This window comes from Haliotis rubra, unplaced genomic scaffold, assembly GCF_003918875.1.
Source record: "Haliotis rubra isolate DU_JTF1 unplaced genomic scaffold, ASM391887v1 Scf88, whole genome shotgun sequence".
Taxonomy (NCBI): domain Eukaryota; kingdom Metazoa; phylum Mollusca; class Gastropoda; order Lepetellida; family Haliotidae; genus Haliotis; species Haliotis rubra.
The window spans coordinates 407,334-422,090 of NW_025767612.1; the positions used below are offsets into that span (position 1 = coordinate 407,334).

General features: G+C 42.2%; 1 protein-coding gene across 2 annotated transcripts in view; it reads left to right on the forward strand.

Moving 5' to 3' along the window:
- The window catches only part of LOC124263404 (cytoglobin-2-like), a 53,844-nt gene extending 44,836 nt beyond the window's left edge, over positions 1–9,008 (forward strand). For both annotated transcript variants that reach the window (XM_046698021.1, XM_046698020.1), the window contains exons 2-3: positions 1,018–1,282; positions 7,647–9,008. In XM_046698021.1, coding sequence (XP_046553977.1) covers positions 1,068–1,282; positions 7,647–8,067 — 636 coding nt within the window. In that variant the 5' untranslated portion in view covers positions 1,018–1,067 and the 3' untranslated portion in view covers positions 8,068–9,008. The remainder of the gene's footprint in view (positions 1–1,017; positions 1,283–7,646) is intronic.
- The last annotated feature ends 5,749 nt before the right edge of the window (positions 9,009–14,757 follow it).

Below are 14,757 nucleotides of genomic sequence, written 5' to 3' on the forward strand. Positions count from 1 at the left end.
CTGCGCCGCAGTGGTCGCTCGAGGTCGCCCACTACGAGGGGCATCTGCTACCGCATTCTGCCGGCGATATCTCTCCCAGAGCCGTGAAATGGTGCTTTGGTGAACATTCATGCGTCGGGCAACTGCACGTTGAGACTGACCAGCTTCAAGCAAACCAATGGCGATATGACGGTTGACTTCACTTAGACGTGTCATTTTGCGTTCGTCAACAATATTCTAAATACAGTGAATAATCGACAGACAGCGATCAACCTTTTATACCCATCATTGAGACTATCTGATCCCCAACTTTCACGTGCATTGCATGTAAATTGTGTATTCTGTGACACTACACGCCAAAATTGAAGATCATGCTGTTAAATACGGGTATTTTACGGATGGTGCGTTTTGTTGTGATGTTTCAAAACATAAACACCATAGGACTCATAGGACCCCCTACAATTTTTTTAATTGGAGAGGGGGGGGGGGTGGGTGGGGGGTGACAACCATTATGGGCATGAGTATATATTACTGTCATATAACGAAGCCGTTGTCACGACCAGAACAAACTTTATTCTTCGTAACAGTAACGGCATACACTGTTGGCCATGTGCTTTGGCACACATCCCATAATGATCGTGAACAAGGGGGAATAACTCTTGAATGGATTACCACTTTAAAATAAGCAATACTGACAATTACCATGTTATATGAACATATAACGCACGTGTCATGGTACAGACTTTGGAGATGGAGGCACCAGTGACCCTGTCGTCTAAGACGTCATTGTGTCAGAGTTGTGTCCTTTAGTAATGCCGGTATTTGAATTTCTGTTCTCCCTGATCATTGTTCCGGGTTTGTCAGCCGGTTTCAGCAGCGTGGTAAACGTTTCAGAAATGCACCTCGGACTTTCCACTCGCTCGTTCCCTCTTTGGGGATGCCTTTACAATGTGTTTCTAAAACAAACAGTCTTTTAAATTGCATTGCGCGAAATCCACAATCTTGTATTTGTAATGGTAATAATTTCTTATCTTTTAGGTCAAGACGGGGTTCAGTAGGGATGCCATGTAACCGGAAGTGACGTTGTTATGGGTTGCGAGAACAGCAAACCCACAGTGGTGCCAAATGCGCATGTCGAACCGGATCCGGAAGTTGTTACAACTGACTTCAGTGATACACAAATAGACACCATCAGAAGCACGTGGCCAGTATTATCACGTGATGTCATCAGAATAGGAGCGGAAATATTCGTCCGTATCTTTATCGACGCACCGGGTGTGAAGAAATTATTCGAAAAATTCAGGTAATGTGTTCAATAATTGAAACACTCTAAATCCCATGAAAGTATATAATATATAAGCACTCAGTGAGTGTGTCATTGGAAAATGATTAGAAGTTACGTATCCAGTGTTGCCTCGTCACGTCGAAGATCCGGGTTCGATTCACAACGTTGTAACTAGCGAGTATTCTTGCATCATCACTGCGGGGGAAAAACAGAAATTAGCTTCACTCATTGTACCCGTGTTTGGAATCAAACCAGGGTCTTCGACGTGACGAGCGAACGCTTTAACCACTAGGCTACCCCACCGCCCCGTTGTAACACAGGGAATTGACACATTTGGACATCAAAACATTCTGGGTTCACTCGTAGAAATTGAGAATATAGACCATTCTCCCAAAACAAAAGTTTCCACGTGCCTAAATCGTAGTTGTTTTCACCAGTCTACCCTTGTTGGTACTATTGCCCCTTGAAGAAAAACGCCATGTCACTGATATTAGTACATTTCCCAGAGTACATACGGTGTACCTTCGGGTATAGAAACAGTCAACTCTTCTGAAACACTGGCACTGACGACATTCGTTAACTAGTTCAAAAGCAATCAGAATTGGAAAAAAAACACCCATTATCTTGTTTAACTCCACTGAATACTTCTGAAACAATCAATATCCCTTAACAACGAGTAAATGTGTAAGACATGAAGATAACAGCGGTATTTAAGACTACAGAAATCAATGGCCTTGTAGTTTCAAAGAATCAAACGTAATTAGGAATACGGGTTTTTCACAGGTTAGCATCTTGATTACGCGTGTCACATGCCAGACAGTCGATTAAAATGTACAACAGTATAACCCAATCGACTTTACGGGAAACGTTTTTTGGTTGAAGTTCTATCATCGAATGGCCTAGTCACGATCCCTGTGGGAAATTCAGACATTTTTCTATTTTCTTCTATTTCTTCGTCGCAAAACCATAAGGCTAAAATCTAGATTAACTTGCAAAATCTTTTACAAACGTTTCATAAATGTATAGTCAGTCGGGTGATATTTGTCTATCTAGGCGGTGGGGCAGCCTTGTGATTGAAGCGGGTGTAAAGCTCTACTCACTCACTATCTATTTATCTTTCCAACTGTACTAGCCACATAAAGAAACTGTGCATTGTCAAAATATTATCCCAGTTGATAAGTACGATAACAATGTCAAAGGTACATATAAACTTTAATGGAGGGATCATGAGACCATAACAAGTCCGGAGAATTTCAATTGAAAAGTAAATCACAGTCCACAAGCGGGACAGGGGGTCAAACGACCATGTCACAAGCTCAATAACGGGTATGTCCACCATCGGCATTGAGAACAGCAGTGCATCGACGACGCATAGAGCCTATCAAACGTGCAAGGAAGGGTTGTGGGATGTCACGCCAGATCCTCTCAAGTTCTGTTGCAAGGTCAAGGACGTTATCTGGCGGATGAGGAAGACGGCGTAGACGTCGATCCATCTCGTCCCAAACATGCTCTATCGGAGAGAGATCCGGTGAATTTGCAGGATCAGCGTTGTGGTGTTGCAAGAAATCCATAGCAACCCTTGCCGTATGAGGGCGGGCATTGTCCTGTTGGAATGTTAACCCAGGGCCATGACTTTGCAGAAAAGGAATTGCCACAGGTCGAAGAATCTGATCCCTGTAGCCCACACCAATTAAGTTGCCCTGAACAATCACCAAAGGAGTTCTTTGGCGTGCTGTTAAATCCACCCCAAATTATCACGGAACCGCCACCAAAGCGATTCCTCTCCAAGACACAGGTCTGTGCATAACGTTCTCCAACGCGTCTATAGGCATGTTGACGTCCATCACTATGGGAAATGTTAAACCTGGACTCATCTGTAAAAACATTTTTTCCACCAAAACAAGGGTCTGCGGACATGATTTCGGCACCACATTCGGCGAGCTTGTCGATGACTTTGTGTCAGGGTAGGCCGTATGGCGGGACGTCGTGGTCTGATCCCGTGATGATGTAAACGTTGTCGAACTGTGTTGGGGTGGATACGGCGAAGTCCTGGGATGGTTCGGGCAGTCATCACTGCAGTCTGAAACCTGTGGCGAAGATGGGTCACCCTTATCCATCTGTCCTGTCTTGGCGTTGTTACACGTGAAGGTCCAGAACGTGGCCGATCGATGACGTCATTTGTGTTCTGGTAGCGTCTCACCAGTGCAGAAATGGTGTTCCGGTGGCAGTGGAAATGTGCAGCCACTTGTCGTTGAGACATTCCCCCACGGACCATCCCAATGGCCTCATGACGTTGTGCAGACGTGAGCCTTGGCATGCTATGCGTTTCAATAGCCGTTTAATTTTTTGAACGATCGCAAGGGCAGGGGTTGAGCTTTCCAAAGTGACAGTATTGTGTGGCATTCATTTGCTCTGTTTCTCTTTCCCGGAATGCACGTGCAACAACGTATTGCGCGTCTCAAGGACGAACCCACTGACGTCACGGCACGTGCATGCATGTTGGATACATGTCACTAATCTCTGAGTTTAAATCCTTATGTGTCTACACAGGTTTGATAAATTTAGATTGTAAATATTTGTATGCACTGTTTCTTTATGTGCCTAGTATATGAATCCGCCAGGCACACACCCCACCTTAAATTAGTATACTGAAGCTGGTGGATGCCACGAGGGTTAATAATAGCACGACACGGCCACCGAGCACTATGTATTTAAGACCGTATCAATTTCATAACGCACGTAATGTTATCTGTTTCATTGATTTCGCAACCAAACCAGAGTAATTTGATAAAACCAAATACTTACCCCATAACCAGTATTTGCCTTCCAAGATCGTATCACATTTGCTTTATCAGAGATTCAATATTGTAATCGTCTACCAACAACGCGAACATAAAAGACTGCAAACAGTGCTGTGTTGGACACACGTGTTTCAGCTTTATCCTCCACGCTGGCATCCTTAACAGACAGTTTCTATCGTAATTATTTTGTGTGCAAAGAACCCGTGATAAATTGTTAAAACAGTTATTACTTGTTAGCCTACGCAATGTTGCATTAATTGTCCTTAATCAGGGCTTTGATGTAATTATCACCGGCCATCTGAAGGCATACATGAAACTGCTCGTTGATGATTTAGTTCTCCTTGATGTCCATACCGATGGTCCAAATGATTGTGTATGACTTTCTTCCGTGATTCGTGAGTAACACAGACAGAGTGGTAAGGTATAGAGAGCCAGGGCTGTAAGTGACAGTGACCAAGTGTGACGAATGGCCTCCTGGGGTATTGCGTTACAGGTATAGCCAGTGCCGGTGTACTGTACTGAACTTTGGTGAGGCTATGCAGTGCAAGTAAGGCCGAGATTAACTCTTTCATGCATAATCACACAAAACACTTGGTTTGGTTGTTGTATAACGCCACAATCCAGGGATCAGCAGCATGAGCATCGATCTATGCTATTGGGATACGATGACATATGTCAACCAAGTCAGCGAGCCTGACCACCCGATCCCGTTAGTCGCCTCTTACTACAAGACAGTGGAATTGTGTATTGGGCAAGTTACGTCGCCGTCTGCACCTGCTCCTTCCAGGAACTGCTCTTGTAACTTCCGTTCATCGATGCCAATATGTGCAGTGTGTTTACCAAAGGATGGGTTATTCTAAACTGCCATGGCCATGGCTACAAATAAGTTACCGGGTATGAGAAAATGGTGTGAATTTTAATATCGTATTCAAAAAATGTTTTTCAAAAGTTACTGCTTGTTTGTTGTTAAACGCCGTTCTCAGCAATATTCCGGCGGCGGTCTGTAAATAATCGAGTCTGGACCAGACAATCCAGTGTTCAACAGCATGAACATCAATCTACGCAATTGGGATACGATAACATTCGTCAACCAAGTCAGCGAACATGACCGTTAGTAGCCTCATACGACAAGCGTGGGCTGCTGGAGACCAGGGGCTCCTTTCACGAAGCAACCTTTACTAAGGTCGGCCTTATCTCCCATTCTTTAACATTGAGCTAAGGTTACCTTAGTGACTTACGATCACCTTAGCGCTTTGTGAAAGGAGGCCCAGTTCTAACCCGGTTCTTCACGGGTATGAAGTGGTTGCTATTGCCTGCGATGGAAATAAATATCTTGAACTTCGATCATTTTAAGATTGATACCATTACCCCCGTGTCGTTCAGAATATAAATGTATATCTATCATATTGTAGAAACATTAAGGCCACTTATCTACGCTACGGTCACACTGGTGTTTGAAACTACGTATAATTACCGACTTGCCGAGTTGTTACGGAATGCAGCGATAGAATCACCCGCCCTCACTTTCAGCAACTGGGCAGGATCAGAAGAGTGTCGACCCCAAAACACTACGACGTTGAATAATTGATCCTTAAAGACTAGCTGCAAATTTACTTTTTCCTGGATAAAAATAACTGATGTAAGCCAGCTTTACGGCTTTTGGCAGGAACTCGTAACAAGGATCGCGTGTCTCGGTATATGAAACCAGCCTATAACAGCCACCAGACTGTAAATATTTAATGACCTGGACTGGGCGTAATGCATTGCGTGCTCCGAATGTAGTATCTCTGAGGGGAAGTGATGGAGAGATGTTGCTGGAAGTTAAAAGGGAACTGCGTTCAGCCTTACAAAGTTTCAATAAAATCCCACAAACGTCATCATTTTCAAAATGTATGTTTATTAAACTAACTGTTAATCATTATCCATATGTGCTCTTTCTACAGAACTAGGGACCCGTGAAGATCTGGGTTACAATTAGTCTGCACCAGCCCTTGGTTGTCGTAAGAGATGACTAACGGGATCTGGTGGGCAGGCTCGCTGACATCCTATCCCAACGGCGTTAACCGATGCTCATGCTGTTGATCACAGGGTTGTCTGGTCCTGACTCGATTATTTACAGATCGCCCCCATATAGCTGTGATATTGCTGAGTGTGGCGTTAAAGAACAACTAAACCAAACAGAAGCAGGTTAGACATTGTTATCAGCGCCGCTTCAAGCAATATTCTAACAATATCACGGCGGAAGAGACCAGGAATGACCCACTGGAGGTGAACACCAGACTGGGGGAAATTAATGACAACATTTTCTTTTATACGCACAATAGTTTTGGTTGTTTGTTTTTTTGTTCGGTTTCGTTATATGCCAAGTCCTTCTGTTCTTACATAAACGTTGTACACAAGGGATCGAAACTAAGCTGACAGACAAAATAAGTGAACACCAATTGTTTGATGGAGGATAGAGAAGAGTGAGTGAGTTTAGTTTTACGCCGCTTTTAGCAATATTCCGGCAATATCACGTCGGGGGGGCACCAGAAATGGGCTTCACATATTGTACCCATATGGGGAATCGAACCCGGGTCTTCGGCGTGACGAGCGAACACTTTAACCACTAGGCTATCCCACCGCCCGGATAGAGATGAACACTGTATGATGATGTATCATATGCGAGTATCTTAGATGTGTTTTTGTCACTGAAGTGTTTCAGCGATTGTTTTCAGTCTAGTAATTGTTTCCTAATATTCACTTTTTAATGTCAAATTGTCAAATGTGTACTTTCGCCCGACAAATTATATGGGATCGACGTAATGCAGCTTCAGTATGCATAGGCAGTGTAGGACAGAAAGGCATCATGATTTGAATTCGTCACTCACTATATCAGGTTGTGTTTGTTTGCTGGTTTGTACACATGTTAGCAAAGGACACGCTCAACCGGGTATCATCATGAATCATGGTTTGATAGTGAATCGTATTGTTATCGTATGGGTGAAATCGTATATTGGATCTCTTGTTACTATGGAAAGGGTTCGGTCGCTTTTAATTATGGCGAAGACTCACTGTTGGGAGGGCAGAAGGCCGTTGGCTGCTTCATACCCAAATGTGTTACTTTTTGATACCCTGCCCGGCGCTCGGCATTATAGGGATAAAGCAGGGTCTTATCGACTTGGGCATTAGTATCCTGCCAGCCTCCCTCCTGTCGTGAATTCGTCGTCGTTTTAGATATTTACGAACTGATGACATGAGCATTGGGTCGAACACAACTTGTTTAATCAAGTGACGGTACAAGAAGGACCATGATGCTTTTGGTCAATGACGTCATGAGACTTCCGGTAACAATGTACTATTAGGAAACAACTAATTATTGATGTAGATACATATTACATAACACGCCCTCCAACCCCCCTCCCTTCATTCACTCGCACTCTCACACTCACACTGTCCCTCCCCCTCTCTCTCTCCATCTTATATAAACTTATGATCAATATGATCGGGGGAAGAAAGTTAATGATATGGTCGGCTAGACAGTATCGCCAGTCAATAAATAGCAAGAACGCCTAACTGTAAATTACACAATTTTCTTGCAGTGTGTACAAGGTGGATGATCTTCGGAAGAACCCTCAGTTCCGGGATCATGCCGAGAAGTTTATGCAGGTCATTCAGAACATCGTGGACAACCTTGAGTGCCTCGCACCTGTCACCCAGCACGAGCTGATGGCACTCGGCGCCTCCCATGTGCTGTTCGACGGCTTCGACACCCACTACTTCAGCGTATACTCCAAGTGTATGCTGGAAGTATGGGAGCAGGAGCTGGGGGAAGAGTTCATTATGGAGGTGAGGGAGTGTTGGAAGGCAGTGTTTGAGTACCTGGTCACACAGATGACCGAGGGGTATGACATGTGTGTTCTAGAACAAAGGAAGGGCATCGCTACTATGCAAGACAATCAACACCGGAATAACAAAGTGCAGAAGGAATATGATTTTCTACCGGATGTGAACGCAACATAGGTGATCACGTGATTGTCAAACAATAGACGAGCGGGGACTGCGCATGCTCAAGTGATTCAATATGATGGAGGGTGTGTCTTTTCATATAAATGTTCATAAAGGCTCACACCTTGTCAAACAGCATACTGATGGGATGTAATGGGTCCTGTTGGAACAGAGAAGCCTGTCACAGCAACCTTGGATTAACGTGTAGCTATAAGATAGTTAACAACCTTGTTCTCTGACAAGATGCAGCTGAACGGACAACTAATGTAATGTATAAAGAAGTCGTCTGTTGGATCACCAAAACCTAATAAAATTAAAATGGTTAGTTGTACACAATATTCAATCCCTGGATTCGTCCCTGTTACAATAATAATCTGTGAGGCTCGAAATGTGTAAGTTGCAAATGTTACGTCATTCATATTTATTGACTGCTAAACTGTTTGATAGTCAAAACTAAAATGGTTAACATCGCATGGGTTCTTACTGTTCCCAACGACGTGATTACCGGGATGCTGTTCAAAGTGGAGGTACGCCCTAACTCAAACACTCACTCGCTGACACACTAGTGACGTCACCACTTCGGCGTGATGTGTACATGTTAGCCAGTAAATGCAGCAGCCAGTCACGACAAGTTGGTATAGCTGATATACTGAATATATCCTCATGGACAGTCACGACAAGTTGGTATATAGCTGATATACTGAATATATCCTCATGGACAGTCACGGCAAGTTGGTATAGCTGATATACTGAATATATCCTCATGGACAGTCACGACAAGTTGGTATAGCTGATATACTGAATATATCCTCATGGACAGTCACGGCAAGTTGGTATAGCTGATATACTGAATATATCCTCATGGACAGTCACGACAAGTTGGTATAGCTGATATACTGAATATATCCTCATGGACAGTCACGGCAAGTTGGTATATTATAGCTGATATACTGAATATATCCTCATGGACAGTCACGACAAGTTGGTATATTATAGCTGATATACTGAATATATCCTCATGGACAGTCACGACAAGTTGGTATATTATAGCTGATATACTGAATATATCCTCATGGACAGTCACGACAAGTTGGTATATTATAGCTGATATACTGAATATATCCTCATGGACAGTCACGACAAGTTGGTATAGCTGATATACTGAATATATCCTCATGGACAGTCACGGCAAGTTGGTATAGCTGATATACTGAATATATCCTCATGGACAGTCACGACAAGTTGGTATATTATAGCTGATATACTGAATATATCCTTGTGGACAGTCACGACAAGTTGGTATATTATAGCTGATATACTGAATATATCCTCATGGACAGTCACGACAAGTTGGTATATTATAGCTGATATACTGAATATATCCTCATGGACAGTCACGACAAGTTGGTATATTATAGCTGATATACTGAATATATCCTCATGGACAGTCACGACGAGTTGGTATATTATAGCTGATATACTGAATATATCCTCATGGACAGTCACGACAAGTTGGTATATTATAGCTGATATACTGAATATATCCTCATGGAATCACGACGAGTTGGTATATTATAGCTGATATACTGAATATATCCTTGTGGACAGTCACGACAAGTTGGTATATTATAGCTGATATACTGAATATATCCTCATGGACAGTCACGACAAGTTGGTATATTATAGCTGATATACTGAATATATCCTCATGGACAGTCACGACGAGTTGGTATATTATAGCTGATATACTGAATATATCCTTGTGGACAGTCACGACAAGTTGGTATATTATAGCTGATATACTGAATATATCCTTGTGGACTCTCCTGCATGTAGGTAACACTCAGTGGCACACATATTGACCGAGCGGAATTACTCTGTGTGTGTGCTTGTGCGCTCGCGCTATTTCCGCTCTGTCAATTTGTCTAGACAAAAGTAATAAATTCGGAAGCACATGGTGTTCGCTTACCTCTCTCTTCGTGGTTAATTTACACAACATATTTTGGTAGTAACAGAAGCTGCTTCTTGAAAAACGTTAATAAATGACAATGGTATTAGCGCAAAATAAATGTAAGATCTCGACTCAGATTGTTTCCTGCTTTATTTCATACAGAAAAGGCCAGTCACCGCCATGTCCCAGCAGTCTGTAGTAGATGCGTCCATACAGTAGTCTGTCATGACGTCACTAATAGACTACCCACGTGTCGCTTCCGTTACATAAACATTCGGGTGTTTAAACCCGTATGAGCATCTTCTAAAGTCCCTATGCAATTGTGTGCATCGTTGTGACTTAATCATGGCGACATATATGTTGTGCTAAACACAAGACCGTGTACCCATCCTAGCATTGCTATTGCCATTAAGGTACGAAACGGCACAGTTTTTATGTCTGTTAAGTGAAAATAAATATTTACACCTTTAGGTCTTGGGGAAATAAGACAAACTATAAATCGCAGAGCAGAACAAATAATAAATTGTGGAGCGAGTGTCAGAGAGCGAACATTGCTATGTGCAGCCTTAGAGGAAGTCATCGACAGATGCCCAAAAGCTGAATGACCTAAAGTAACACGTGACCTAACGTGAATCGCCTTTCTACGCACAACACCAGAGTTATAACAACCAGTTCGGAATTGCGTCCAAAAAACGGAAATGCTAAAAAGACAAGATTATACTTGCCTCTGTGTTAGAAGAGCAGTTCTTGAAATGAGCGTTCGAGGGATACCGTTAAAGTACGCGCACACACTGACTGCTACGTAAAATGGTGACTATAACTGAAGTTATATTCTTTCAGGTTGCACATGCATGTTGTATATATGTATAATATACTGTATATTTCTGTCTTTCCTTGTAATGTATGTGCATGTGTCCATGGTTTACTCAGCACGCTATCATACTGATACATCTATCTTCATACTGGTTAAGATGGAATGGTATTTAGCGTCGCCCGTACGTGACGACGTGCGTGCGCGCGCGCGTGCATACGTGCATACGTGAGTGAGTGCGTGCGTGCGTGCGTGTGTGTCATTTAGACCAGGAAAGCCTTTTTATGTCTGTAAAGGCCGATCGGAATATCATGCTCTGCAAATTGCCAGTCTTCGTACATGTGGTGCGGACCGTTGCTCATGATGTCTCTCACTGGTTTGTTTGATCCAGACTTGAACCTCGATACAGCTGGAATATTGCTGACTACGGCATTGAACAACATTTAGTCGCTGACGTATACTATTCACACTTTGCTAAGGATCAAATCATGGATTCAACAGAAAACTATGATGTGGGGTCAAATTTGGTTTAAATATCTAGGTTTATTGTAAGCATGGATCCTAGGTTTCAGTATGCCACTGCATCTTGTGGATCCCATTCCTGCTACTGACAGGTGTTGTGTACTTGTCAATGACTCGTTCCATGATTTGCAAAATGGTTGATTGGTGCCATGAAAACCATTTTTATGGTTACTCATGTATCAAGTACATGAGGTTAGATTAAAGCTACTGTTTACCTAAAGAGGGGTTACCATATTATTATTTATCCAGTTTTAAATGGATACAATTTCAAATTATGAATCTACGTTTAAGTAATGTTGTGAATTTTTGTGATCCTTAGCAAAGTGTGAGTAGTATATTAATGCATATTATGACTTGATATGTCGCATTTAATGAGCGACAAGACGAAGTCGGATGCTAACATGTTACACCATCCACATCAGAAGGTGCAGTACCATCCATATTTAAGGTATCAAGTATTCTGTGAAGTTTTCACTACAGGATCCAGTCCATATTAACAATGGTTAGAGGAAAAATATAGGTATGTCTATGTTTTCAGAAAAGATTTAAAGATCACTTTTTGTAAGCTGAAACCGGTAGCGTAGGTCTGTTCTATTACTTGGAACAGGATCTCTGCGTTAAAGAATAACAAAGGTTTATAGCCTGGACTTGATCTGTGGTGAGAAGAGGTACACAATACCTCCCAGGTCCCCGTCCCACAGAGCGATTTGAGCGCTAGGACTTCGTAACTTGAGGGAAGTCTTAAAGTTACGGGGGAGGTGGGGTAGCCTAGTGGTTAAAGCGTTCGCTCGTTACGCTGAGGACCCGGGTTCGATTTCCCACATGGGTACAATGTGTGAAGCCCATTTCTGGTGTCCCGTGATATTGCTGAAATATTGCTAAAAGCGGCGTAAAACTTAACTCACTCACTCACTTGCAGTTACGACAGTCTTAATGCTAACATCGCTTAAGACTCTAATTATCAGCCCTAACGAGTTTGGAATTGAGCACCAGGCAATGTAAGGCAATCCCTTAAGAACGAAGAATGTGGACGTCGAAGATATTAAAGTATCCTTGATATGAATATGCAAAGCATTGACATGTTTAAAATGTCATCTCCATTACTTCTGATGTTTTAATTAAGTTACAAATGCACAATTGTTCTTATAAAACTGCTATGATAGTTCTTGAACGTTTTTATTCTGTATATAACATCTTGACTGCACAGAATGGTCACTGGCCTTGTATTGCATCCAAAGCCTTGTAGCGTTTACAGTACAACGTGGCAAAGATACGTAAATGGGAACAGAAATGTCATTAAATACGTATGCTATTTAACGATATTTGATATGGTTTGTTTCCGAATCCATATTTAGTAAAATATATATAAATAGCATCTGCTTACAATGTGCAAGTGCGTCAGCTAAACTGAAGAACACCAGAATAGATATGTTTCCATGGTGATATTTCTTCTGCGAACGTTTGTGTGATTGAATTAAGCTTTATGATTTGGGATAAATATTCAGGCTAACGCTGAAGCCACATATTTCTTTGCTAATGTGTTCTAGGCACATATGTGGGGAAGTGATGTTTGAAATATCAATCCGTTTGTATAATATACTTAATCACATAGTCATAACAATGCTGTATATAAGCGTGTCAGCTGTACACGAAACCCCAACAGAAATACATACCCATGAAGAACCCGGTTAGAACTGGTCTTCAGCAACCCGTGCTTGTTGTTATAGGCGACTAACGGGATCGGGTGGCCAGGCTCGCTGACATGGTTGACACATGTCATCGTATCCTAATTGCGTGGATCGATGCTCATGACGTCAGTCTCTGGTCCACACTTATATTTACAGACCGCCATCATAAAGCTGGAACATTGCTGACTGTGGCATTAAACAAGCGGACAAATTGAAAATATAAGCTTAAAATGCCACAATGGGAGGATGTGTATCGTGCAGATTGTATTGTATATTTTGTCGGAAGTCACTTGCTCACATGGAATCCTAGTGATGAATGATTGCATCATTTGTGTAATTCTTTCCATTTTCTTGAGAACATTTCTAACCTTTTATACACACAAGATTTTGTTTTCTCAGTCGTAACCTTCCGGGACAAACCGACCGTTTGAAAAAGGTGGAGGAGAGGGTCATATATGACGAACGTGTCAAGTAGTGCTTCGTTAAAAAAGTCTTTACGAGATCGTTTCATCGTTAATATTTTTTAATTTGACTATGCTATAGATATTTACTGCTTTAATCAAATGGCGAATTTCATAACTGTAAATATGTATTTACGTCATTTGAATTATTTACTACACATGATACTTTGCCAAACATGTTTTTATTCTTTGTTAAACAGGTCTGTCCACACGGAGGACAAGTAACATGGGGTTTAAATTTATCATACTGGGCAGTTTTGTCAGAGACACGCAGTTGTCTCCCTTAGACCCTGTGATGTTTTTGATGCTCAAATGGTGGGATTGTTTGAACACATGTTGCCAAATTTTAGTTTCTTTATCATAATAAACTTTGTCTTGGTAACCGCCGGCGTTGTTGCTTTTGTTAAATACAATGACATATTGTACCTCTGAACATGAAACTATTCGACTGAGAGAAAAACCATGTGATGACCTAAGACAGCTTTCTGTACGGAGTTACTTCCCTTAGTCGTGCCATTATCTGCGGATCATGCATACATGGTGGATATGGAAAACGTTTTGGTTTTGGCCGAAAGCTTATAGTGCAAGTCTCACTTGCTTGATAACGGTGTAAGTAGCTACACCGAAACGTCGCTCACGTTAATAATAAAGACGATGTACTGTTTTAGCAACAGTCATGTGTAAATCCCGGGCATTTTTTTGTAATGGTAGCTACGCCCCTGCCATAGAACTCTCCCCGTTGTTCATCATGCACACCAACTTCTAAATGCCACTCAAAGACGTGAGTGCAAGTCTCGCTGGCAATGGTGGTCAACTGGAACAGGGTGCCGCTCCACAAAGCGATGTTAGCGCTACGACTACCATAAACAACTGTTAAAGCATACGACTTGCGATCGCCCTAGCGCTAAGATCGCTTTGTGAATCGGGCCCAGGGCCAGGCGTAACATTCTCGTGGGTCTTCAACCATGGCAACTCGTGTGTACGACAATGTGATCAAGTACGAACTCAGCTGAAAATAAGTGCTGCGTTTATACGAGTTGGTTTTCTTACGTATTTTGTGCTTGAGCATTTTGTGTCGATGCATCAGTTTGGTATTTGTCACAAGGTTTCGACTCCTGAATGCCACACCCTCGAAACTAAAAAATAAAGCGACAATAGTATACAACACTCAACAAAACAGTCAAGCCCCGAGGAAATTAATACATCCATTGGTCCAAACTGTAATCGTGCAGATGAAGACCTGTTGGATGTAGAGTGTGACATGACTGATCG